The sequence below is a fragment of the Lipophrys pholis genome, assembly GCF_963383615.2.
Source record: "Lipophrys pholis genome assembly, chromosome: 1".
Classification (NCBI taxonomy): domain Eukaryota; kingdom Metazoa; phylum Chordata; class Actinopteri; order Blenniiformes; family Blenniidae; genus Lipophrys; species Lipophrys pholis.
The window spans coordinates 54,302,986-54,330,485 of NC_137635.1; the positions used below are offsets into that span (position 1 = coordinate 54,302,986).

Genomic DNA, 27,500 nt, shown 5'->3' on the forward strand with positions numbered 1-27,500 from the left:
GCGGCTACAGGGAGTTGGAATTATACAAATGTTTTAAAGCACGTTTATTTTAAACTGAACACCTTTTAGAAAATCATTATGTCGTTCATATTCAAATCCTTTTACAGTGGAGATATTCAGGAAGTCCAGCAGTTAAAATGCTAAAAACAGATGCCTCTATTATTGACTGTATGAATTGTTATTTATTGAGACTCGTTGTATTGGAATTTCCTTTCGATGTTGTTTATGAAACATATTTAAAATGAAGAATTCTCGTCACAATCTTCATGAAAACATTTTCTCATTCTTTTCTTAGTTGTTGGGAAGTAAAGCTCCAGCAGTGGAGGAACTACCCTGTCTCTTTGGATTATTTCCAGGTTTTTCTGTTTGGTCTCCGATCAGAGGAGTTTTGTACCTGCTTTGTTAGTATCTGTAATACTACTTGATGTGAGGTTTGTCGCCCCCTTGTGGTCAGAGAGTGAAACGCTTGTCAGCACACAAAACCAATAATCCCATCCTCGAGCAGGTGGACAGAGTGAAGCATTAAACCCAGACAGAAACAATCTGAGCCTGCACAGACAGCAGCGCCCCCTGCAGGGACTCCACGGCACTACACCAACAGACTGACGTTGATTCCCGACCTGCGGCTCTGAAACAGACAAACATGGAGCCGAACCGTTTCTGGAAACAGACGAACACGACAGTGACATTCAGGAATCTGTTCAAAGGAGCACAGAGAGTTTCAGTGTCACATCCGCAGGTTATCAATGAGCTGATCGGGTGTGTGAAGGAGGAAGTCACAAAGAGCAACAAATTAATGATAGATACTTTGATTGATTGATTGATTGATTGATTGATTGATTGCCTGCCTGCCTCCTGGAGGTAGCTGGCCTCTGATTGGTGCGTCTCACCTGTGACTCTGGTTTACGTTCAGATGGTCAGACAGTAACAGACGAGGACAGGTGAGCCTCAACGGCTTATGAAGGATCCTTCATGTTAATGTTTAACGACACAAAGAATCTCAAGGTTCCTGTTCGTATCAACATGGTTAGTCTGCGCAGGTCTGGGGTGAGACGGTGAGAGGGTGAGAGGGTGAGGGGGTGAGGGGGTGAGACGGGTTGTTCTTCTCACCAGGTTCTGCGGCTGGCTGCCGTCCATGTCAGAGCTGACCGGCTGCAGGAACAACTCCTGAGGAGAGATGGGACTCAGAGCCACGAAGCCTCCTCTGGTCCTGCAGACAAACACACATGAACACACACACACACACACACATGAACACACACACACACAACACCTGAGGAGTCCGTTCCCGTGGGAACGTGACGGCGGGGCACTCACAGGGCGGAGCCGGCGCTGTGCGCCATCATGGGCAGCGGCTGCGTGTTGGACAGGATGTCCTCGGGGAGCGTGGAGGCGTCCAGACGCTTAAACATCAGGTTACTCTTCTGGAACAGAACCAGCAGACACCCGGATCAGAGGGGGCGGGGCTACTGAGGGGGTAGTTCTGGTTGTGGTGGGGGGGGCTCTGGGGGGGTTAGTGGTGTGTGGGTTCTGGGAGGGTTTTTGGTGGTGTAGTGGTTGGGGGGGTTCTGATTGTGGTGTGGGGGGGTTATAATGGGGTGGTGGTGGAGGGGTAGGTGGTGGTGGTTGTGGTTGGGGGTTCTGGTTGTGGTGAGGGGGTTCTAAGGGAGTGGTGGTGGGGGTTCTGGGGGGGGGGGGGTGTTATCTGACCTGAGCCTCCAGCTGCATTCGGAGCTTCTTGGCTTTGTTCTGTTTGAAATAGTCCATGATCATCATGGAGGCGTAGATCTTCCCCACCGTCATGTCGGTGTCTGTGAGAACAGACACACTCTGTCAGCCGCCGCCTGTCTCCGAGACCGGGTCTGCATCAGGACCGGGTCTGCATCAGGACCGGGTCTGCATCAGGACCGGGTCTGCACCTTTGGGCCTCACCTTTGTTGATGGGTACCAGGAGGTCCAGGTTCTTCTGGGGCAGGTAGGGCCAGATGATGCTGATCTCCTTCTGCAGCTCCGAGTCCAGAGCGATTCGGTCTTCGCCGCCTGGAACAAAAAGACGATCAGCCGCACGGCGACGCTCAAACACTCCGATAGAAGTGAGTCAATCCACAGACCGCGAGCGATTTTGATGTCCAGCGCCGTGCGGATGAGCGACATGAGGGTGGAGGTAAAGTGGACGGTCATGTCCTCGTCCACGGGCATGTTCATCAGCACCAACCGCTGAAAGTAATCCATGCCAAGCACAGTACTCCATTACTCTGCTCCGATTCAGTTCAGGATTAAACACTTGAAGTGTAACGGAGACCTCAGATCTTTCTCTTCTCAATAAAACCTGGTGGTTTTGGTTCCTCTGAGTGTCTGATTTTGTGTTTCAGGTGTTTGACTCCGCCCCTTTGACCTCCTCTGTGCTCCCTCACCTGATCCCCTCATCTCTCTCCACTCACTGTGTTTCTGTCCCTTGTTCCTCCTCTTGGTTTTATCCTGACCTCCATCTGATTCTCACCACGTCTCAGATTATCTCAGCCCGTACTCCTCTGGACTCTGAACTAAACACCATCCACACGCCATCGTGATGATTTCAGATTTAAACCTGACAAACTGATGAATCAGACCTGACTGCGAGAGCAGACGTGACGCCTCATGTTTCCGGTACCTTGTAGGCGATCTTAGCAGGACATTTCTTGCCGAGGCCCAGAGGTGGAGACATGTGAGTTAACATCTCGTACATGGCCGTGTAGTGGATCCGACCACTGTGGTGGAGCAGGAGGGAGAAGAGTGAGACAATAGCATATTATGAGTTATAACCGTGTTTGGCTCCCTCTGCTGGATAGAGACGAGATTACACCACCTTCATCTTGAATCAGGTTATTTATGACAGTGTGGCACGCACACACGCACACACACGCACGCACACACACACACACACACACACACACACACACACACACACACACGCAGTGTGGGGACCACTGCTCCACCGGACCGCTCGGTCCCATGATGGAAGTGAAGACTGAATCTCACCAGGCCAGGCGGTCGTACTCCCCCCAGATCCTGACGAACTCGTCCAGGTGGTGAGGGCCCAGGATGGACGAGTCTCGAGTCAGATACTCAAAGTTATCCATGATGACGGCCACGAAGAGGTTCAGCATCTGAGGAGGGACACCCACACACACACACACACACACACATCAGGAGGAGGAAGATGAGGAGGAGGAGGAGGAGGGAGAAGGTCTCCACTTCAGTTCTAACCAGGAAGGAGCTGAAGAAGATGAAGGACACAAAGTAGACGTAGGCAAAGTCTGTCCCGCAGCCTCCCTCGTGGTCCGGAGACAAGGTGAAGGGGGCGAGCGATGAGTCGGCCTCACACTCCCGACCCGACAGGCAGGACAGCATGATCTCCTGCCACGACTCCCCGGTGGCGCTCCTGGTGGTTCAAACAGGAACTGTCAGCACGACGCGACGCTGGGCAGGTGTTGGAGAGTTGGAGGCGTCTCACCTGAACAGCAGCATGAGGGCGCTGAAGAAGGTCTTGAAGTTGTTGTGCTGGTTGATGTGACTCTCGTCGTTCAGCTTGATGTTTCCAAACACCTGCAGACGACAGAACGATTCAGCCTGTTCCCCTGCTGGGAGGAAGCTACAACTAGAGTACACAGTAAAGTACTACTAGAGTACACACTGCAGCACAACTAGAGTACACAGTAAAGTACTACTAGAGTACACAGTAAAGTACTACTAGAGTACACACTGCAGCACAACTAGAGTACACAGTAAAGTACTACTAGAGTACACACTGCAGCACAACTAGAGTACACGGTAAAGTACAACTAGAGTACACACTGCAGCACAACTAGAGTACACAGTAAAGTACTACTAGAGTACACACTGCAGCACAACTAGAGTACACAGTAAAGTACAACTAGAGTACACACTGCAGCACAACTAGAGTACACAGTAAAGTACTACTACAGTACACACTGCAGCACAACTAGAGTATACAGTAAAGTACTACTACAGTACACACTGCAGCACAACTAGAGTATACAGTAAAGTACAACTGGAGTACACACTGCAGCACAACTAGAGTATACAGTAAAGTACTACTAGAGTACACACTGCAGCACAACTAGAGTACACACTGCAGCACAACTAGAGTACACAGTAAAGTACAACTAGAGTACACACTGCAGCACAACTAGAGTATACAGTAAAGTACTACTACAGTACACACTGCAGCACAACCAGAGTACACATTAAAGTTCAACTAGAATACACACTGCAGCACAACTAGAGTACACAGTAAAGTTCAACTACAGTACACACTGCAGCACAACTAGAGTACACAGTAAAGTATAACTAGAGTACACACTGCAGCACAACTAGAGTACACAGTAAAGTACAACTACAGTACACACGGCAGCACAACTACAGTACACAGTAAAGTACTAATACAGTGTCATGATGCACAAACAGTAGTAAAAAGAGGGTATTGTTTGCTTTAGAATTTGTGTGTGTGTGTGTGTGTGTGTGTGTGTGTGTGTGTGTGTGTACCTGCATGCCGATGATGGCATATATGAAGAAGAGCATGAGGATGAGGAGGCAGACGTAGGGAAGAGCCTGAGTGAGGAGAAACCAACAAAACATCAGGGCAGATGTTAAACAACGGTTCCTTTTTAATATTTGATCAGTTTGGGACGAGTGGAGAGAAAAAATATAGATTTTATTAAACATGTAGTTTTTTCTATGTACTTTAATCAAAAGATCTCGGTTTAACATAAGACCCTGTTTTGTTTCAGAAAAGTTTTGCGTTTATACGACTACATCTTGGAAACGATGACCATTTTCTACAGAAACGTCAAAAACACAGAAAACCATGTTATTTGCATGCCAGGCCACAAGTTGGCGCTGTTTGTTGTTGTAATGAAACCACATACACATTAACAATGGAGTTATTGATAATGTTATTATGTTGACTGTCAAAATAAAAGTACCAAGTCCCAGGAGAATATGGATTTGGAGTCACGACACCACGAAGGAAACTTTGTTCTGATTGGCTCTACTGAGCATGTGCAGAAGAACTATTTACTGCGACCGTGGTGATGAGGAGCAGCATTTCCAAAAGTCGTGTTCTCGGTGACTCCGGACCCCAAAACAAAACAAAGTTCTGCGTTTTCACTTGAAATTGTAGTCGTGTAAACGGGGCCTAAAGGATTGCGTGTACCTTCGCCAACGAAACATTTGTCACCATGGAAACCAATGCTGGCCTGTGATTGGCTGAAAGAGGAGAAGGGGAGCGGGGAGCGGAGTTAGCAGTGTGCTCGCGGACGGCAGCGTCGGCCCAGACTGACGGCTCATAGAGGGTTAGTGTGAGCTCATAGAGGGGCTCCAGAGTGTCGACAACCGAGGAAATATCTTCTCTCCCCAGGAGCTGATCGATCCCAGAATCTAATGATTGATCCTTGATGATGACTAATCATTCCTGTAGATTTCATGCAATTCGGGTAAATAGTTTTTGCAAAAAGTTGGTAATATATATACATACAGTACATACAGTACATACAAAACAACAGACTAGAGCTGCACTCGGTAGAGCGCAGGCCAACGCCACATTTGTTTGCGGAACCGAGTTAGCATCGCTAGCATGTTAGCCGTTAGCTAATTTCGATAGTAACTAGCCTGTGATGTAGCTAACACTGCGCAGTCAGCGTCTCCATGGCAACAGACGCTGATCTCCTTTGATCTCCTCCATGAGGTGCCTCTCTCATCCGCTTTGTATGGGAATTTCTTTTTTTACAGTTTTTTGTGATTTCTTCGGAAACAGTTAAACGTTAACGTCCCAAAATCTAATAGATTGGTCCTTGGATGATGACAAATCATCCCTGAAGATTTCATGCAATTTGGGTGAGTAGTTTTTGTGAAAAGTTTGTGAAATACATACATATAAATAAATAAATAAATAAATAAATGCAGCAAACAAAAACCAAAAACATAACCTTCGCTCAAACTTTGGTTGGCCAAGGTGATGAACCAGAGTAGAAACCCGCCAGAGTGAAACTCCTGACCCCCCCCCACCGAATCCCCCCCCCCCCCCCCCCCCCGGCGAGAGACTCTCTGAACGTTCGAACCTTGAAGGACTGCACGAAGGTCCACAGCAGGATGCGGATGGTGTAGCCCTGCCGCAGCAGCTTGATGAGGCGGGCCGCCCGGAACAGCTTCAGGAAGCTCATGTTGATGGTGTTGACGGACTGTAAAACACAGATGGAGGAAATTCATCACAACACGGCTGAAGCTGCGTATCGTAGCGCAGCAGGAAATCTCCCCTCGGCTCACGCTGAGGTCGCCACGGTGAGAAAAAAAAAAAAAAAGAAGAGCTGCGCTCTGGCAGCAGCTCACCTGTAAATCCACCACTATCTCCGAGATGCTGCCAAGGACTGTGATGAAATCAAAGATGTTCCAAGTGTCTCTGAAGTAGTTCTGCAGGCGGGAAAACAACACGCCGTTAAACCCGACGGAGCGACGGGGGAACCGGCTCATCTGCAGCGACACGCACCACAAAGCCAAACGCCAGGATCTTCAGGATGCACTCCATGGAGAACAGCACCGTGAAGGCCGTGTTCAGGTGCTTCAGGACCATGTCGTACGCGGTGGGAGCCGAGTGGTACTGGACCCACAAACAAACAAACAAACAAACAAACAAACACAGCGGTGAACGTGGAGGATCGAAACAACACTCTTCAGTCAATACTCTCAGAATGAACATTTCCTCACAGGAGATCTGCTCCTTCCTTTAAAAATGGTGGTTTTTCTTGTTTACTTTGGTCTTCGTTACCACGGCGACAGCTTCAACTCACGACTGACTGAACAAGCTGATCAAACCGGGAACACAATTCTACTCAAAGTATTTGGTTTCACAGACATTCAGGAGTACTGCTGAAGCTTTTGATGAAGTTTAATCATGACTGAAGTCAAACTGAAGAAAACTAGAAACTGAAATGACGTGAAAAGAAAAAAAAAAGTAAATATTAGTGTAAATATAAATAAAATAATAATGTTACAAGTCTATAGAATCTGTTTTTGTATTGTTGATGGATGGATGGATGGATGAATGGATGAATGGATGGATGGATGGATGGATGGATGGATGGATGGATGATGAATGGATGGATGGATGGATGGATGATGAATGGATGGATGGATGATGGATGATGGATGGATGAATGGATGGATGATGAATGGATGGATGGATGATGGATGATGGATGGATGAATGGATGGATGGATGGATGGATGATGAATGGATGGATGGATGGATGGATGATGAATGGATGGATGGATGATGGATGATGGATGGATGATGGATGGATGATGGATGGATGGATGGATGGATGGATGGATGAATGGATGGATGGATGGATGGTGGACGGATGATGGATGGATGACGGCTGTCTCACCTTCATCATGAGGACGACGGTGTTGAGGGCGATCATGACGAGAACGGTGTACTCGAAGGAGGGCGAGGCCACGAAGTGCCAGAGGCGGTACTGGACGGTCTGCCGGTTCTGGGGCATGTAGCGGGTCATGGGCTTGGCGCTGATGGTGAAGTCGATGCAGGCGCGCTGTTGTGGAGGAAGGTGACAGAAACAAAGGGGGGTGAGGACGGCGTGCGTGAGGACGGCGGGCGTGAGGACGGCGGGCTTGAGGACGGCAGGCGGCGTGAGGACGGCGGGTCTGAGGACGGCGGGCGTGAGGACGGCGTGCGTGAGGACGCCGGGCGAGAGGACGGCGGGCGGCGTGAGGACGGCGTGCGGCGTGAGGACGGCGGGCGTGAGGACGGCGTGCGTGAGGACGGCGGGCGGCGTGAGGACGTGATGTGAAGCGGTGAGCGCCGCTCACCTCGTTCTTCTCCAGGCTGCACTCCTGGATCATCTTGTCGCCCTGCTCCTGGAAGGTGATGATGATGAGGGCCACGAAGATGTTGACGAAGAAGAAGGGGAACACCACGAAGTAAACCACGTAGAACACCGACATCTCCATGCGGTTCCCTCGACTCGGACCCATGTTCTCCTCCGTCACGTCGGTCGAATGCTGCAGGACTCTGGACAGGAAGAGGAACGTCTCACCGAGCACTTCATAACGAGTGTGTGTGTGTGTGTGTGTGTGTGTGTGTGTGTGTGTGTGTGTGTGTACTGACTGCGGCCAGCCCTCCCCAGTGGACACGGTGAACAGGGTGAGCAGAGCCCAGCAGACGTTGTCGTAGTGGAACTCGTGTCTCCTCCACTCCCTCCTCTTCACCTCCTTCTTGTCTCGGCTGTAGTCGATGTAAAAGCCTCTGTGGGGGAAAGTCGCCGGTGAAGCGTCTGTTAATGAAACGAGCGCCGCCGCCGTGTTTCCACTGCTGCTTCACACAATCGAACCACTGCACCATCACAACTCTATCAACACCAACAAGACCCAGACAACAGGAAGGAACACGTTGACGTTGACGTTAAGCAGACAACTTAATGAGTGAATCCATCACGAGACTGACCCACACACCGGCTAATGCTAATGCTAATGCTAACACTACCATAATACAGCTACGTGACCGTTATCGCCACAGGACATTTACCAAGTGACTGTTTATTCATCATAACTAGTAAAGTCCAACACTTTTTAAAAGACCTCGTTCATCTGTGTTTACACGTTTTCAAGTTAAAACGCATTGTTTGTGCATTTCTGTTTCAGAAAAGTTTCACATTTACACCTCCAAAGTTTCAATGGAAACAACAAACGCTGAAAACAATGTAGTTTTCATGTTGAGCCACTAGTGGGCGCTGTTGTTAGTTTTAGTACTGAAAGCATACACACACACACACACACACACACACACACACACACACACACACACACCAGAGAACAATGAGCTCTAAACATGAACACTGGGAGAACACGGACGTTCTATATGACAGACCACTAAGTTGGATTGTTATTATGGTGACTGTCAAAATAAAAGTACCAAGTTGGATTGTTATTACGGTGACTGTCAAAATAAAAGTACCAAGTTGGATTGTTATGATGGTGACTGTCAAAATAAAAGTACCAAGTTGCATTGTTATTATGGTGACTGTCAAAATAAAAGTACCAAGTTGCATTGTTATTATGGTGACTGTCAAAATAAAAGTACCAAGTTGGATTGTTATGATGGTGACTTTCAAAATAAAAGTACCAAGTTGGATTGTTATGATGGTGACTTTCAAAATAAAAGTACCAAGTTGCATTGTTATTATGGTGACTGTCAAAATAAAAGTACCAAGTTGGATTGTTATGATGGTGACTTTCAAAATAAAAGTACCAAGTTGGATTGTTATGATGGTGACTTTCAAAATAAAAGTACCAAGTTGGATTGTTATTACGGTGACTGTCAAAATAAAAGTACCAAGTTGCATTGTTATTATGGTGACTGTCAAAATAAAAGTACCAAGTTGGATTGCGACTTACTGACACTCCTTCTCTGAGTTCATGGAGCTGTCGGTGCAGTAGAAGAACTTCCCTTTGAAGAGCTGCACGGCGATGACGGCGAATATGAACATAAAGAGCTGGTAGACGATGAGGATGTTGAAGACGTTCTTCAGAGACGTGACCACGCAGTCGAAGACGGCCTGCAGAGGAGGAGGAGGAGGAGGAGGAGGAGGAGGAGGAGGAGGAGGAGGAGGAAGGCTTTCTGAGATCTGTGAGAAACCGCCGCCGAGGCTCCGCAGGTTTGACTCCTACCTTCAGCTTGGGAAGCCTCTTGATGGTTTTGAGAGGTCGAAGGACTCGCAGGACTCGGAGGGATTTAATCGTCTTGATGTCGCGACCTTTGTTGTTTCTGTTCACGGCGAGAAAAGAGAAACTCAGAAATCCAGTCCCACTCTCAGACTGCTGCACAGACACGTGGAACACACTTTAAAAAAACTCAAAAGAACACAAGTCAAAAGGAGTGGATGTGAAACACAGGGAGACGCCGGAGACCAGTTTGTTTGAAGGCTGGCAGACGTCACAGGAAAGATCCTCTATCTTCTCATAGTTTCTCTTCTCATGCTTGGAAATGATCAAATGGGCGAAACGGGAGTTCATTCTTCTGAAAAGAACAAATAATTCATCCTTTCTTTCACGAGCACTGTTTGATTGTGTCTGTGAACCTTCTTGTGAACAGAATTTATTTCAAAGAAATATTGGACCTTAACGTCCAGCTAACTGACGCTAATGCTAATGCTAATGCTAAGACAAACGTGGCTGATGGCAACAGGTCCGTCGATCTGCCCTGAGCCAATCAGGGAGCGTTACCAGCTGTGCTGTGCACTGGTTGGTTGATTGGAGGAAAGGGGCGGGGCCTGTTTTTAAACCCTCAACCTTTTGATCATTTAGTTAAACATTCCTCTGAAATATAACAACAAAATGGGAATTACATATACAAAGTGTGAAATGAGCTCCATTTCAGGTACTTAAAAAAATTCGTAATGCACTAAATGTGAAAAACAGTTTCTTTGTTCGACTCTGTCACGGTGAGTTCGGGTTCACACTCGGTGTTTGATAGTCTGGTGTTGCTTCAACTTCAGTGATTTCAAACTGTCAGTCGCCAGTTCTTTACCGAAAAAGATGGATTCAGGTGTAATTTCATCTATTGTGTCTCTGAAGCCACATTCTGTGTAACTCACTTGGGACATTGTTGTTTTTTGTTTTTTTTTGATGATTCATTTTTCTCTTTTCTTTGGTCGCCACCTATTTTCTCTCCTGCTGCTTCGACTTTCACTGTTAAACTCAGTAGTTTTGTGACGTAAATGAATTAAATGCAGATTCACCTATTTTTAAAAATGTAGAACCTGTGAACCCGGAGTGTCGAACTCATCGTGGTTCAGGGGCCAAATAGAGCCTAGTTCTATCCTGAGTAGTAGAACAAGTCCCAGTATAACCTTTGATTTTCATTTTTAACTTTTCTTTGTTGTATTGCAGTATAAAAACCCAAACCAAACTACAGAAAATTCCTCCAATCTCAACATGAAACCAATTTTAACAGAAAACGTCTCTTGTGACTGTAGTATTCTGGTTATTTTTTATTTTTTGTACAAACTCCCACTGACAGCATGTTTTTTGAAGTTTTGACCATTTTTCTTGGCGTTTCAGTCGGATTGGGTTTTGGCCTGATGTTTGACACCGCTGACCTCGGGGTTGACCAACCTGACTTTAACCCTCTACGAGCTGGTTGACCTTTTCACAGAACTCTTTAACCTCCACAAGCATTTTTTAAGCTAAACAAGCGGAACTGTTGGGTCTTATATCTCCTCCTTAAAACAGAACAGAGCGGGTTCTGGAGCTGTTCTGCACCATTTCTAACATCACCAAGTTGTTTCCGAAGCGTTTGAACTTCTACTTAACAGTTTTTGTCTGTGTTGCCAAATTCTGTGATTTTTCCCCTGATATCTGCCAAACTGCAATTTCATGATTAAAAAAATTAATAAAAAAAAACACATGGCAAAAACGAAAGAAATAAATAGATAATAAGGGGAAATAATAAGAGACGTTAAAATAAAAGAAGTATATGAGAAGACGTTTACATTTGAGTGTGAATTTTTTACCCCATCACATTCCTGGAAGCCCCACAGTGATAAAATCCACAGGAACAACAGAGAAAAGGGTCGAGGCATAAAGAGAGAGACACGGTGAGCTCCGCTCAGAGGGTCACAGGAATATTCACAACAGAGAAATTCACATACGACAAGATACAACAAAAGCCTCAGTCGTGTGCGCGCTGGGAGAGACAACAGAAGAACTGTTAACGTCAGTCAGGACACATCAGAGGAAGACAAACCTGCATTTAAATCTCCACTTTACACAGAAATCCTCTTTTCGCTGATGACCGGGCCTCGTGGTACAGTCTGGACCTCGCTGGCTTTCTACACATCCAATGCAGTATAATCCTGACTAACACACTTCATAATTTACACAAAGGATTTTATTAGACGAATCAGCCCGTCTGCAAATTCCCAAGTTTGGATTTTTCAAACTTTTTGACATTTGGAAGTTTTAATAAAAAAAACGAGGCGTCATCTGCAAAAGAGTATTGCTGCACAAAAACTACAGACTTCAATCGTTCAATGGATTTGAACGGTTCAAGTTAGACGATCCAAATTTCCAGGGATTATTTCACACGATTACTAGTTTCTAACAGACAAACAAGTTTTTACCAATCATGTATATTCACTCACTTACGGCTTTTTAAAACGTGTCTTTCATGGCTCAGTACCTCAACCACATTGAAGATATACATATATAAAAATACTTGTTAAAGTACTTAATTGATCATTTTAATGTTCATCCGAATAAAAAATGGAACTTGTCATATATTATTGGTCTAAAATGACTTTTCTGACGTGGTTCAGTGTGAAAGGAGTTTCCTTCGGCATCGCAGGGGATGTTTAAGTTTTGTTCTCAGCTCAGGAAGTAGTTCCTAAACATATCAGGTCCCACATTAATGTCAGCGTTTCAGAAGTTAAAGGTCTCATCTCCATGAGGTATTAAATCAAGGTTTTCAGAAATATCTCCTCTCTCATCTCACGTGCAGTTAAAAATAACGTTTTTAGCTGTTAAAATCCGTATCGTCCACATTCTGAAGGACTGAACCGCAAACACACAACGGAATGTATTAAAGGGGAAAATGAGCTTCGGGGAAGATTTACAGATGAAGATTGTTCCAAAATGTGGAAAAGACACCAGTTGACCACCAACTCTAACCCCAACCCTTCTCCTGGAAGAATCTGGTCTGCCGTTTCAGTACTTCTTAATAAAAGGTAATCAGATGTCCAACAGGTCTGCAGGACAAACTGAGAACACTGAGATGTGGAAACTTCTCATGTTGTGTGGAAAATAACAGGTTTTTGGGAAAGTGAGTCAAGAGTTAGGACAAATATTTAGATATGAACTCCCCAGGACCTGTTTGGTCCCTGATTGTTTCCGTCTGTGTCTCATCAGTCCTGATTCCCTCACTCTGTGTTTAAAGTCTCACTGGCAGTGTTGAACAATCCCTAAAAGTTCAACCGTCTCAGGCCGACAGTTCAAAAGCAAAGACACAAATGAAGCTTCATGATCTAAAGATGCCGTTCACACAGAACCACTGAGCCTGTTAACATGACCGTAAAGGTCTGATAAGCAAGAGTAATGAGATTAAACGAGATAATCTGGTGTGATTATATGAACATTAGAAACGTGGTGAATTAAAAACTCTGGTTTACATGTTTCAGTCTATTATTGGATCTCTATCGAGGTTCATATGAACAAACGGAGCAACGTAAGAGTCAAAAATCTCATATTTGTCCAAAAAAAATCTCAACATAGCGAAGCCTACAGACATTAGCGTTAGCTTTAGCATTAGTTCTGGGAAGGATCTTCAATGCATTAAACATTCCATAAACTCCACTCCAGAAGTTATTCTCCTTTAACTTTCCACTGCTGCAGGTCTTTTTTTTTATAAAATCTTTACATGTAAATGACATAAAATAATTAATCAGATTTCTTGGAATACATGTACAAAGGAAATAGAGTACTGGTTAGAGATCTCAGTGTGTTCATCTAAAATCAGAAAACTTTTGTTAACTGATAGAAAGAATAAAATTAACGGGTCATATTATGTAAAATTCACTTCCTAAAGGTTCTCCAGCAGTACTAATCGTCCCCATACCTGGACTGACGTCCCAGAAGTGAAGACAGTCTGTCCTCTCTCTCCCTGGCTTGTTTCAGGTTTTAAAAAGTGTGTTGCTCCAAGCAGCCAATCAGAAATCAAACCCTATATAGTGTCATCGGGGGTTTAGCCAATCCCAATCAAGGTAGGCCCTCCCTTTGACTCCTCCCACAATTAGGCAGCTCTGCTCTGGCACATGGCACCACGAGAGGAAGTACTTCCTCCTCTTCCCAAGATGGGCATGAGTGGGCGGAGCCAGTCCAGCTCACACAGACACAGCAGATTCTGAATGCAGCTCTTATGATCCAATATTCAAATGAGGAAAATCAAGGAGGAGCTAGAAACTTAGAATACTGAAGGTTTCTGGAGCGACCAGACCAGGAGGAGGGGGATGACCTGGAGGACAGGAGAACTTTAAAGATCACGTGACTAATCTGATCAATCAGATTGGATTAGTATTACATGTAAACAGGCCCAGTGTGACTCGACTCACATTAAACTGCAGTTCTGAGAAACTGTGAAGTTCTAGTTTAAATTATTTCCCGTCACTTCTGATCACAATGTTGAACATGTGAACAAGACAAGTTTCACTTTTTCTCTCTTGTTCCACCTCCTCTTGTGTGTGTGTGTTTCATTTCTAAAGAGACTCTGAGGGAAGGTCGTCTGTGGCAGTAGTGTGTGTTCAGGAAGGAGCTGCTGCAGTGAATCAGTGAATCAGTGAATCAGTGAATCAGTCATTCGTCATCGACGCTGCAGCAGCGGCTGACTCACGTTAGAGCGAAGGCGATCAGAGCTCCCACCACCACGATGAAGTCCAGGATGTTCCACATGTCACGGAAATAAGAGCCGTCGTGCAGGATGAGGCCCTGGTCGATCATCTGGAGGACACACACACACACACACACACACACACACACACACACACACACACACACACACACACACACACACACACACACACACACACACACACACACACGCACACACACACACACACACACACGCACACGCACAGTTTTAACACATCCGCACAACAACCCGGCCGTTGTGCTGATCTGAAGCGTCACTCCAGCAACTCTTCGCCATTCAGGTGAGAGAAATCCCTCGTGAGTCTGCCGACTCGCTGCGTCACGTGCTTGTAATTTAACACCAGCCTATCACCTCGACAGCAAACACCCCCATGAGGAAATCCACGGCCACGTGATGTCATCTGGCCCAAAAGGAGAGTTTGCACCGGGCCGAAGCCAGACGTTGTGAGCAGCTCGGAGGAACATCGTAGGTTCTTGATTCTTTCTCCACAATTGACCTTGTTTGAAGGACAGGAGGTTGAAGGTTTGAATCCCTGGACTGACAGGCGATTTAGGCTTCGTTCAGATGGCGATGTATCAAGAGAAAACGCATCGTTTTTGCGTTTTCATTAAAGAAAGGTTTCATGTTTACACGGCAACCTTTTGAAAACTATGTCGTTTTCATGTTGGACCACTAGTGGGTGCTGTTTCAAAATAAAAGTACCAAGTTGGATTGTTATTACAGTGACTGTCAAAATAATAGTACCAAGTCCAGGAGAATATGGACTGGGAGTCATGACACCACGGAGGAAACTTTGTTCTGATTGGCTCTACTGAGCATGTGCAGAACTACCAGTAACTACTGCCGCGGTACAAAAGCAGCGTTTCCTCCATCATCATGACGACGAAGCTTGAGTGTTTCCAGAAAGTTGCGCTTTCTCCTGTTTAACATGACAACAGAAAGTTTTCCAAAAGGTGTGTTTTCAGTGACGCCAAACACCTTTATTGTGTAAATTTACACTGAAATTCATTTGAAAATGTCCCTGTCCCCGTGAAACGAAATGACCGTGTGACTCTGAGCACGACCTCTAAATCCACTAACTGCCCCTGGTTACCTTCGTCAATGGAAGTTGGGCGACCAACGAAGTTGGGCCGAAAAAGGTTGTGTTTTCGTCTGTGTGTATATATTTATTTATTGGTTTATATGTACTTATTTGACCAACTTTTCACAAAAACTATTAACCTGAATTACATGAAATCTTCAGGGATGATTTGTCATCATCCAAGGACGTTAACGGCGAACCGTTTCTGAATAAATTAAAAATTTTAAATAAACTGTCCCATACAAGGCGGATGACAGAGTCACTTCATGTAGGAGATCGTCTGTTGCCATGGAGACGCTCCCTACTCAATGTTTCACACAGTGACGTAGCTACCTGACAGGCTAGTTAGCATCGAAATGAGCTAACGGCTAACATGCTAGCAATGCTAACTCGGTTTCGCAGCAAATGAATCTGCGCTCTACCGAGTGTAGCTCGCGTTCGTATTTATAAGAAGAGTCAAATACAGAGGAACGATCTGTAAAAAAGTGGGTTCGACTCAGGTTAAGGAGAGTGTAAAGTTCCTCTGTCTGTGTTCAATATGATGCAACAGGTTGTTCTGGACAAACAGGGTCAAAGAGGAAGTCCGTCACAGGCGTGTCACTCACCTTGATGATCATTTCAAACGTGAACACTCCAGTGAAGACGTAATCAAAATATCGCAGGACCTGGAGAAGATAGAAGATTTAAAACACATTTTCCATGTTCTCATCTCTGCATGGAGGCCACACACACACACACACACACACACACACACACACACACACACACACACACACACACACACACACACACACACACACACACACACACACACACACACACACACACACACACACACACACACACACACACTTGTCCACTTCCATCCACTACAATCACTCAGGAGGATATTTTTAGGATTTATCCACACGCCTACATTCAAACACTCCACCGCCTCATGGCCGACACCTGTTTCATCTATTCTGTGTGGATTACTGCAGGTGAGGGGATTATCCAGCTGTGCTCCAGAGTTTAATCTGGTTTTTTCTTCTCCAGCCTCAGAGCAGACGAAGCCCCGGACCCCTCGTGTCCCTACGTTTTCCTGGAAGCAGAGACGGGCGTACGGTGGCTCACCTTGTTCCTCTCGGAGTTGGTGCAGACGGGGTCCTCGGCGGCCAGGGCGATGCTGCTCGCCACGATCACCAGCAGGATGCTCATCTCGAAGTACCGCAGGGTGACCACGTAGTGGCAGATCCTGCGAATGCTGCAGTGGAGAAGGAGCCGAAGCGAGACAAAAAAACATTGTCATCACTTGGGCTCGGGGCGTGGCCCCGCCTCCGTTGGCCGCTGTGGACCGCACTCCGCAGGCAGCGCTGGGAAGAACCCACATGGTTCTGTACGAGCAGGGGAATGCAGATGATTTAGAGCGGCAGACTCTTTATCCTGGTCCAGTTTTAACGTTAGCCTCAGGTTTATTCTTGACAGTTACTATTTGGTTAAACTCCTGTTTGCAGGAGGAGGAGCCTCACTGATCCTGAACCACTTCGACAGCATGAAAGGTGTCTTAATAGAAGTAGCATTAGTCTCTAGCCTGTCTCCACTGTAGCTGTGATTAGCATTAGCATTCTTAAATAGCAGTTAGCTTCCCTTTCTAAGAGGTGTGGGTAGTTAATCCCAGTTTGGTTGATGCTAAATCTGGTTGTCATGAGGTAATGAATCTGTTTCTTTAAGAAGTGTTAACATCCAGATTATAGAGCATCTTCCTCCTCTAACATGAGATTATTGAGGATCTTCCTCCGCTAACATCAGATTATAGAGCACCTTCCTCCTCTAACATTCATATTATAGAGCATCTTCCTCCTCTAACATCAGATTATAGAGGATCTTCCTCCCCTAACATCAGATTATAGAGCACCTTCCTCCTCTAACATTCATATTATAGAGCATCTTCCTCCTCTAACATCAGATTATAGAGGATCTTCCTCCCCTAACATCAGATTATAGAGCACCTTCCTCCTCTAACATTCAGATTATAGAGCATCTTCCTCCTCTAACATCAGATTATAGAGCACCTTCCTCCTCTAATATCAGATTATAGAACATCTTTCTCCTTTAACATCAGATTATAGAGCATCTTCCTCCCCTAACATCAGATTATAGAGCATCTTCCTCCCATAACATCAGATTATAGAGCATCTTCCCCCTCTAACTATTGTAACTTCAGATGAATCAGTCAGACTGACCCACTGAGTGCTGACAGCTCAGCTAATGCTAATGCTAACACTACAATAATCCAGACGTGACAGAAATCCTCTTCAGTCAGATGCTGCTCACTGAGATTAACGTGGTGTTTCTTACGGATTAGAGGCCTTGAAGATGAACATGCTGTCTGGAGCTGGAGGTTTAGGAGGACGAGGCGGCTCCTCCTCCTCCTCCTCATCTTCCTCCTCCTCCTCCTCCTCCTCCTCCGTGTCCTCGTCTCCGTCCCTCTGGTCCGAATGGTACGACTCCAACTCTTTGCTGTTCACTGAAAGACAAGGAGACGTTGAGAGCAGAGGAAGCGGCACACGGACGTGAGGAGCGCCTCCTCCCGTCAGGAGTCGCAGACTCCTCCTCGCAGCAGAGCGCCGGAGGTAAACAGGACGTGATGCGGTGCCTCACCTGTCATGGGCGTGAGCTCCAGCAGCGGCTGGGCCGACATCTCGATGGCCACGCTGCCCTCCTGGTGGGCCTTGTTGCGTTTGAGAGAGATCGGACGCTTCTCACACACGACGGCGCTGAAGTCCGAGGCCTCCGGATCCACGCCGCCGCCGCCGCCGCCGCCGCCGCTTGGCATGTCGGTGCTGGTGACAGCAGGCAGGGTGAATAGCGGCTCTGCGTACCTGTACTGACCTGGTGTCTTCGTGGATGACCGACCTTCTCCGCTCTTCTCCGACGTCTGCGTACGGGTTGACGATGCACGCCCCGGTGTCGTCTCTGCCCGTCCCCCCCTCGCCGTCCTGCCGCTCCTCGTCCTCCCGCTCGTCCTTCTCCTCTCTCTCGTCCAGGATCTTCCTCTCTTGGCTGAGCGAGCGTCTGGTGTGCAGCGCCTCGTGAGGTGACTGGACGCAGTCCAGACTCTTGGCCTCGGTGCGGGCTTCGCGGTGCCGGTGGCGTCGGTGTCGGGCCCCTTCCTCCGGACCCTGGCTGGACCTGAACTTTCGGGCCATCCTGTGCCTGCCGCCGCCGCCGCCGCCGGCACTGCGGTGGTTGGCTCCCGTCTTCTCCTCGCTCAGGTTGACCAGGGGATCGGCGCTCGGGGGCTCGGGGATGGGGATGGAGATGGACATCGGGGGCTCCGGCAGGGGCATCCCCACCGACATGGGCGACTCGGGCAGGTGAGCCGGGCTGGCCTCGGACGAGAGGGCGGGGCGCTGGTGGGGGATGGTGGGGGTCTCGGCGGTGTCCTCCGTGGGGCTGCTGAACAGCTCCTCCCTGCTCGCCATCTGACGGCGTTTCCGCAGCTGGTTGGCTCTCTGCTCCCACACCGACATGTTGACCTTCCTCCTCCTCTCGCGGCGGTTGGCGAAGGTGTTGGAGCTCTTGAGCGGCTGCTCGTCGGGGGCGACGGTCCCACCGTCCGCCTCCTCCGGGAACTGTGGGCGCCCCCGGTGGATCGCCCTTTTCCTGTACAGGTAAGGTCGTCTTCTGCCGCTGAGGAACCACAACACAAGCAAACATGAGCCGCCGGCCGCAACGCGGCCAAGATGAAGGAACGGCCGATGAGGGAGGAGCTACAGACATTAAAATGTGTCTCGTATGGAGATCTGGAGATCTGAGTGGGATCCGATTGGTTGACCTCCAAACACGCCCCCTCGCTTGCAGGTCATGGTGTTGCACCGTTTGTTGGTGGAGGAGCCATCTGTATAAACCATCACTGTTTTATGTCATTAAGGTGTAGGATCTAACAACAGTGTATACTGTATATATACAAATAAATAAATAAATATCTTTTGTAATTCTAACAATAAAGATGTAAAGGGGAAGGATTACCAAGTTAAACTTATTCTTACCCCTTTTCGAACTTGGATAACTCTGGATGACTTATTTAGATGATAATCTCTCTTTTTTTTAATTCTGTTTGTTTCTCTTGGTTTTTTGAAATTTTCTTATATGTTCAGAAATAACAAAATTTAATTAAATTAAATACAATTAAATAACATTTATTAAAATGTATTAAAATGTAATAAAATGTAATAAAATGTAATAAAATGTAATAAAATAAAATAAAACAAAAATAAATAAATAAATAAATAAATAAATAAAATAAAATAAAATAAAATATAATAAAATAATTAAAATTAAATTAAATTAAAAAAATAAAATAAAATAAAATAAAATGATTAAAATTAAATTTAAATTAAATTAAATTGAAAAATTTAAATAAAATAAATAAAATAAAATAAAATAAAATAAAATAAAATAAAATAAAATAAAATAAAATAAAATAAAATAAAATAAAATAAATCCTTGAAAATGTTTCACAGGTGGCTCAACCAATCGGATCCCAATTCCTTCTCAATTGCTGTAATCTGATTACTTTCGTGACAATAATTTGATTACAGTCCCAGCTAAGCTTTCAATCCAATTCCCTGAAACACAGTTTAATGCAGACAGAAATGGGATCAGACGTGAAGACTAGTGTCCATTTAGCATACCAGTCAGGAGAAAAGAAAATCTCTTCATAAATCAAACTGGAGTTGCAAGAAGACGGAAAACCTTTTCTATGTTAGTTGATTAGTAAAATAAAAGTAAATCCTATGAAAAATGTGCCAAAAAAAAAAAAAAAAACTACAAAGACATCCAGAAAATCAAAGTATCTACAAGGTAAAATGACAGATACAAACCCACCAGAAGGGAAAAAAGGAGGGAAGGTGCAGGAATAAAGTGCAAACATTGTGTAAATAAAAGGATGTGAGAGAGAGAGAGAGAGAGAGAGAGAGAGAGAGAGTCAGTGTGACAGAGAGGCAGACAGTCGTACTTACTGCAGGTCAGACTCTGCTCGTCCATGTGATCAATGAGTGATTGTTCGAAAACAAGACATTAGTGTTTTACAACATACACAGAACATCAGCTGTGACACAGAACAAGATGTGTCTTCTTCATCACACACTTTCCATCGAGGGAACATCAGAACAGAACATCAGAACAGAACATCAGAACAGCTCGTTGAGTCGAGTCTATCTGGGGACGGAGCCTGCTCTGCTAAACACACACACACACACACACACACACACACACACACACACACACACACACACACACACACACACACACACACACACACACTCCAGTCCGGGGACTCTAAATGGTTCCAAAGTTGACCGACGGTCCTTGAATGCAGCATTTTGGTCTGTGTCACATAACAAGTGTTTAACAAGACAACATGATGGAGCCGGATAAAACAACAAAACAGTAATAAACATCCAATCAGCATCAGCAGCTGCAACACTTAAAGGACCGACACTCAAATATGTCACAGACAAATGACACATTCACTGTCCTGGTCAGAGCGCAGGGAAATACATATGTAAGAGGATTTCTATCAGCATTTTGACTTTCCTGCACATTAAGTTTGGTCATAGACCACAGAGTCGACTGACAGCTCACTGACTGAGGGTGTTTATAAAGAAATACGCTAGTACTACTTCCCTCTGAGTATGAGCTGGAAAATATTGGACATTGATCCTTCTAAAAATTTCTGAAGAAATACGACCAGGCTGGAAAGAAGGACTAGCCTGAAACCGGATCAACGACTATTCTAAAACTAGTCCTTAAAGCAATAACCAGTCAAATTACAGCCAAAAAAAACCAAGAAAAAAAAATTGCTAAAACCCAATTTAAACCAGTCCAAAAGAAATTCTAAAATATTTGAAAAATCTGCAAAAGAAATGTACAAACCAGTTTATAAACCAACTTCAAACCAATAAGAAACCAGCTTTCTAAGTAAGGTGACTCGGGTTACTGTATCTGGTAGCAAATCGTTTTTTAGTTACTACTTATGAGGTAACAAGATTTTTGACGTCCCGGAACAATCCTAATTACTGTATTACTTTCTTGAAGTTGCAGCTAGTAACTGTAATGGATTACTTGTAGTAACTGAGTTGTGAGCTGAAGCATTGAGAGCTGAGCTTCAGAGCTGTTTGCACTTCAGGTGCCTCTTCAGGAGTCGGTAAAAAGGAAACTTACTCAGATATTAGTCCGTCTCTCCCCCGGGCGTACCTCTGGTTAAAGAACTCCTCTTCCTCCTCTTCATCCTGACAGCACACACAGCAAACACACTTCAACACCTGAACACACACTTCATCACCTGAACACACACCTCAGCACCTGAACACACACCTGAACACACACACCTCAGCACCTGAACACACACCTGAACACACACCTGAACACACACCTGAACACACACACACACACACACACACACACACACACACACACACACACACACACACACACACACACACACACACACACACACACACACACACACACACACACAGCACCTGAACACACACACAGCACCTGAACACACATTTCAGTACCTGAACACACACTTCAACGTTTGGTTTATGAGATGAGAACAGACCTTGGTCAGTTCCTGAGCGTTAGCCAGGTTATCCACAGCGATGGCCAAGAAGACATTAAGCAGCGTGTCTGTGAGAAACATAGATAAGGACGAAGACACCTCGATGTAGGAGACGTCTCCTCCAAGGAGTCAGAGGAGGAGTCAGAGGAGGAGTCAGAGGAGGAGTCAGTGGAGGAGTCAGAGAAGGAGTCAGTGGAGGAGTCAGAGAAGGAGTCAGAGGAGGAGTCAGTGGAGGAGTCAGAGAAGGAGTCAGAGAAGGAGTCAGAGAAGGAGTCAGAGGAGGAGTCAGAGAAGGAGTCAGTGGAGGAGTCAGAGAAGGAGTCAGAGAAGGAGTCAGTGGAGGAGTCAGAGAAGGAGTCAGAGAAGGAGTCAGAGAAGGAGTCAGAGGAGGAGTCAGAGAAGGAGTCAGTGGAGGAGTCAGAGAAGGAGTCAGAGAAGGAGTCAGTGGAGGAGTCAGAGAAGGAGTCAGTGGAGGAGTCAGAGAAGGAGTCAGAGGAGGAGTCAGAGAAGGAGTCAGAGAAGGAGTCAGAGAAGGAGTCAGAGAAGGAGTCAGTGGAGGAGTCAGAGGAGGAGTCAGAGAAGGAGTCAGAGAAGGAGTCAGTGGAGGAGTCAGTGGAGGAGTCAGAGAAGGAGTCAGAGGAGGAGTCAGAGAAGGAGTCAGAGAAGGAGTCAGTGGAGGAGTCAGTGGACTCAGGGAATCAAAGGGAAACAGGTGCATAAATAATGTCTGAGATGATTCTGGACTGGATTTCAGACTGTTGGACCTCAGGACTGTAGAAACTCGGTTCTCGACGTCCCGTCAGGCGAATGAAGGATACAGTTTCCAAACAGCGTGAGCACGATGAAGTAGATGGACGACCACATGCCGTACTGCACGCCGCCCTGAGAGCGAATCCCGTTGTACATCACCTCGTTCCAGTCCTCACCCGTCAGAATCTGCACACAACACTCAACATCAGGAGGAGGGGAGGAGAGGAGGAGAGGAGAGGAGGAGAGGAGGAGAGGAGAGGAGGGGAGGAGGAGAGGAGGGGAGAGGAGGAGGGGAGGGGAGGAGAGGAGAGAAGGGGAGAGGAGGGGAGAGGAGGAGAGGAGGAGGGGAGGAGAGGAGAGGAGGAGGAGAGGAGAGGAGGGGAGGAGGGGAGGGGAGGAGGGGAGGGGAGGAGAGGAGAGGAGGGGAGGGGAGGAGAGGAGGAGGGGAGGAGAGGAGAGGAGGGGAGGGGAGGAGAGGAGAGGAGGAGAGGAGGAGAGGAGGAGAGGAGGGGAGGAGGAGGGGAGAGGAGGAGGGGAGGAGAGGAGGAGAGGAGGAGGGGAGGAGAGGAGGGGAGGAGAGGAGAGGAGGAGGGGAGGAGAGGAGGAGAGGAGGAGAGGAGGAGAGGAGGAGGAGAGGAGGAGAGGAGGAGAGGAGGGGAGGAGAGGAGAGGAGGAGGGGAGGAGAGGAGAGGAGAGGAGAGGAGAGGAGAGGAGAGGAGGAGGGAAGGAGGAGAGGAGGAGAGGAGGAGAGGAGGAGAGGAGGGGAGGAGGAGGAGAGGAGGAGAGGAGGAGAGGAGGGGAGGAGGGGAGGAGGAGGGGAGGAGGAGGGGAGGAGGAGAGGAGGAGAGGAGGGGAGGAGGGGAGGAGGGAAGGAGGAGAGGAGATGAGGAGGAGAGGAGAGCTTCAGCCTCCGTTCAGGCTGCCGCTCTCCTCACTGCCTCACATTGTCTCCGTTTCATGAGCACATATGTGTGCTGGGCTGTGTGGGCTGACGGCGAGGGCCGGGGGCGGAGAGCGAGCGCCTTGTTTAATCCGCGCCCGAGGTGAGAAATCTCCCAGAGTGCAATGTGTCAGAGCGAGGGTATCTGTGGGAGCCAAACCTGAAACACTGTCATGATGGCAGCTGGAAACGTGTCAAAGTTGGTGGGAGTGTAATCTTCAAAGATGAACCTGAGGGAAGAAAGAAGGAAAGAAAGAAAAGGAGGAAGGAAGAAATTCAGAAACGACCGAGGAGGAGAAGGAGGAGGAGGAGGAGGAAGAGGAGGCTATTTTCCTCACTTCCTCTCCTCTTCATCACCATTCAGGGAAGTGGTCCTGGTATGACGGGGACACACAGCGAGACGCTCTCACCTTCCTCCGAACAGCTGCATCCCCAGCAGGGCGAACACCACGATGAAGAGGAAGAGGAGGAAGAGCAGGCTGATGATGGACTTCATGGAGCTCATGAGGGACACCACCAGGTTCCTGAGCGATGCCCAGTACCTGCAGCAGAGACACACACAGCCCCGCCCCCAGGCTCCTGAGACGCTCCTCGCAGGTGTTACGGTCGTTCTGGTGTCCCACTTACTTGGTGATCTTGAAGATGCGCAGCAGGCGCAGCGCTCGCAGCACACTGATCCCGAACGACATGCCGGGCCGGAAGAAGCCCCAGACCACCTCAAAGATGCTCCCGACGATCACCTGACAACACGCCGCAGTCACAACAGACCTCATGACCCCCCCCCCCCCCCACACATCTGCTGGAAACATCACTTCATTCACCGTCCATCAATCTATTCACAAAGAATCCACATGACAACGGAGCTCAGCGCCAATGGAAACGGGGGCCGAAACACAACTTTTTGAAAATCCTCTATATCCATGGAAATGGGGAAAGTGCAACTTTTTGAAAATTCTCTTAACTCCACAGAAACGTAACTTTTCGAAAACGCTCCGACACCATCTCTATGAAAATGCAACTTTTTTTTTTTTTTTTTTTTTTTAAACTTCTGTGTCCATAAAAATGCTCCGTGGAAACGCAATGTTTGGAAAATGGCCTGTCTGCATGGAAATGGGGGAAACAAAACTTTTTTTAAAAAAATGCTCCGTTGAAAAGATGGGAATTGCAACTTTTTGAAAACATTCCAACTCCGCTGAAACTTAACTTTTCGAAAAAGAACTGAACTTTTTGAAAATTCTCAGGCTCAGTGGAAACACGGGAAAATGCCACTTTTGGAAAATGCTGTCTCTATGGAAATGGGGGGAGACGCAACTTATTGAAAATTCTCCACGTCCATGTTGCAGAGGAAAATGGAACTTATCTGAACCGCTGCTACTGCTCATGTGTCTACATTCACTGATGCGTTTTATACGATGGTTTTGAGCCAAATTTAGAATTTTCCCTGAGGATTAGACATTTTATTAGGACATATCTGGAGTTTCAGGGAGTTCAGATTCTTCAGTTTGCACCAGAAATCGGTGTTTTTCCGATTTGTGAAGAGGAACACGATCAGATTTTAATTTGTTGGCAAAATCTGGAGGAAGAGGAAAAGGGACTCACTGCACAGTCGAAGCAGTTGAAGGACGAGTGAAAGTAGAGCCGGAAGCCGAGACCGTAAATCTTCAGGAACATCTCAGCCAGAAACAACCCCAAGAAGACAAACTCTGCATAGTCTGCAGGGCAGAGCGACAAAACAAAGAGCAGGTAAGAGACTTCCTGGAGCCGCGAGGAGCCGCGAGGAGCCGCGAGGAGCCGCGAGGAGCCGCGAGGAGCCGCGAGGAGCCGCGAGGAGCCGCGAGGAGCCGCGAGGAGCCGCGAGGAGCCGCGAGGAGCCGCGAGGAGCCGCGAGGAGCCGTGAGGAGTCGCTAGGCACCACAAGGAGCCGCGAGGAGTTGCGAGGGGCTGTGAGGAGCCGCGAGGAGTCGCGAGGAGCCGCGAGGAGTCGCTAGGCACCACAAGGAGCCGCGAGGAGTTGCGAGGGGCTGTGAGGAGCCGCGAGGAGCCGCGAGGCGCGAGGAGCCGCGAGGAGTCGCGAGGAGCCGCGAGGAGTCGCTAGGCACCACAAGGAGCTGCGAGGAGTTGCGAGGAGTCGCTAGGCACCACAAGGAGCTGCGAGGAGTTGCGAGGAGTCGCTAGGCACCACAAGGAGCTGCGAGGAGTTGCGAGGAGCCGCGAGGAGCCGCGAGGAGCCGCAAGGAGCCGCGAGGAGTCGCTAGGCACCACAAGGAGCTGCGAGGAGTTGCGAGGAGCTGTGAGGAGTTGCGAGGAGTCGCGAGGAGCTGCGAGACTCCACTAGGAGGTGCAAGGAGCCATGAGGAGTCACAAGGAGCCATGAGGAGTCGCTAGGCACCACAAGGAGCCACGAGGCTCCATGAGGAGGTGCGAGGAGTCACGAAGAGCCGCGAGGAGCTGCGAGGAGTTGCTAGGAGGTGCGAGGAGTTACAAGGAGCCGCGAGGAGTCACAAGGCGTCACGAAGAGCCGCGAGGAGCCACAAGGAGCCGCGAGGAGTCGCTAGGCACCAAAAGGAGCCACGAGGAGGTGCGAGGAGTCACGAAGAGTCACGAGGAGCTGCGAGACTCCATGAGGAGGTGCGAGGAGCCACGAGGAGTCACAAGGAGCCACGAGGAGTCACAAGGAGCCACGAGGAGTCACAAGGAGCCACGAGGAGTCACAAGGAGCCGCGAGGAGTCACAAGGAGCCACGAGGAGTCACAAGGAGCCACGAGGAGTCACAAGGAGTCACAAGGAGCCACGAGGAGTCACAAGGAGCCATCATGAGTGTGAGTCAAACCCACAGAGGAAGATGGTGAGCCAGTCGGGCTGGTTGTGGTGCACGATGGCCACACAGATGGTGTTGAGCGCCACCAGGCTGAGCACCATCAGGTAGAAGGTGTCCGTCTTCACCATGCGGCGGATGGAGATGCGCAGCATGCGCTCTTTACGCCGCAGGTACGCAGCCGGACCGCGCCGCCCGCTGCGGAAGTTCATCCTGGAGCGCGACATGCCTGCAGGACGAGGTTCACACAGGGAGTCACCTCATGACAGCTTGAGATTAAAGTTACAAGTTACATCTTTGGAAAGTATTCAGTAAATGACTCAGAATGGAGTAGGTCCTGTAGATCAAAAGTAACTAACTGTTTTCAAAGTAACCCTGGTGTTACTAAGTAATCAGTTACAATGATGAATGAACTGTAATAACTAGATCGTATTCATGAGTTACTGAGAATGAAGTCTAATCACCTTGTGAAGTAACTCATGCATTACTCAGTAGTTGTTTATTAGTTACTATAGATAAAAAAGTATGGATTTACTCATTAAGTTCATCTGAAGTTTCATCATTTAGAGGAGGAGGATGCTCTATAATCTGGACGTTAGAGGAGGAAGATGCTCTATAATCTGGATGTTAGAGGAGGAAGATGCTCTATTATCTGGACCTTAGAGGAGGAGGAGAAGGAGGAGGATGCTCTATAATCTGGATGTTAGCGGGGAAGTTGCTCTATAATCTGGATGTTAGAGGAGGAGGAGGATGCTCTGTAATCTGGACCTTAGAGGGGAAGATGCTCTATGATCTGTATGTTAGATGA

General features: G+C 47.5%; 1 protein-coding gene across 1 annotated transcript in view; it reads right to left on the minus strand.

The window, feature by feature from the left end:
- Positions 1–27,500, minus strand: part of cacna1eb (calcium channel, voltage-dependent, R type, alpha 1E subunit b) — a gene marked incomplete at both ends in the record, with an annotated part of 74,061 nt that overhangs the window by 4,518 nt on the left and 42,043 nt on the right. The window contains 33 exon segments of the mRNA XM_080484707.1: positions 1,111–1,210; positions 1,318–1,424; positions 1,711–1,811; positions 1,933–2,040; positions 2,112–2,217; positions 2,651–2,747; positions 3,019–3,146; positions 3,247–3,421; positions 3,494–3,585; positions 4,546–4,611; positions 6,120–6,239; positions 6,388–6,468; positions 6,545–6,655; positions 7,445–7,609; positions 7,887–8,088; positions 8,185–8,322; positions 9,471–9,631; positions 9,744–9,840; positions 11,588–11,599; positions 14,458–14,564; positions 16,183–16,242; positions 16,691–16,820; positions 17,915–18,083; positions 18,218–18,434; positions 18,436–19,249; positions 21,785–21,852; positions 22,188–22,255; positions 23,006–23,123; positions 24,038–24,107; positions 24,288–24,419; positions 24,505–24,617; positions 25,477–25,589; positions 26,712–26,921. Of these exon segments, the coding sequence (XP_080340833.1) occupies positions 1,111–1,210; positions 1,318–1,424; positions 1,711–1,811; positions 1,933–2,040; positions 2,112–2,217; positions 2,651–2,747; positions 3,019–3,146; positions 3,247–3,421; positions 3,494–3,585; positions 4,546–4,611; positions 6,120–6,239; positions 6,388–6,468; positions 6,545–6,655; positions 7,445–7,609; positions 7,887–8,088; positions 8,185–8,322; positions 9,471–9,631; positions 9,744–9,840; positions 11,588–11,599; positions 14,458–14,564; positions 16,183–16,242; positions 16,691–16,820; positions 17,915–18,083; positions 18,218–18,434; positions 18,436–19,249; positions 21,785–21,852; positions 22,188–22,255; positions 23,006–23,123; positions 24,038–24,107; positions 24,288–24,419; positions 24,505–24,617; positions 25,477–25,589; positions 26,712–26,921 (4,556 nt within the window).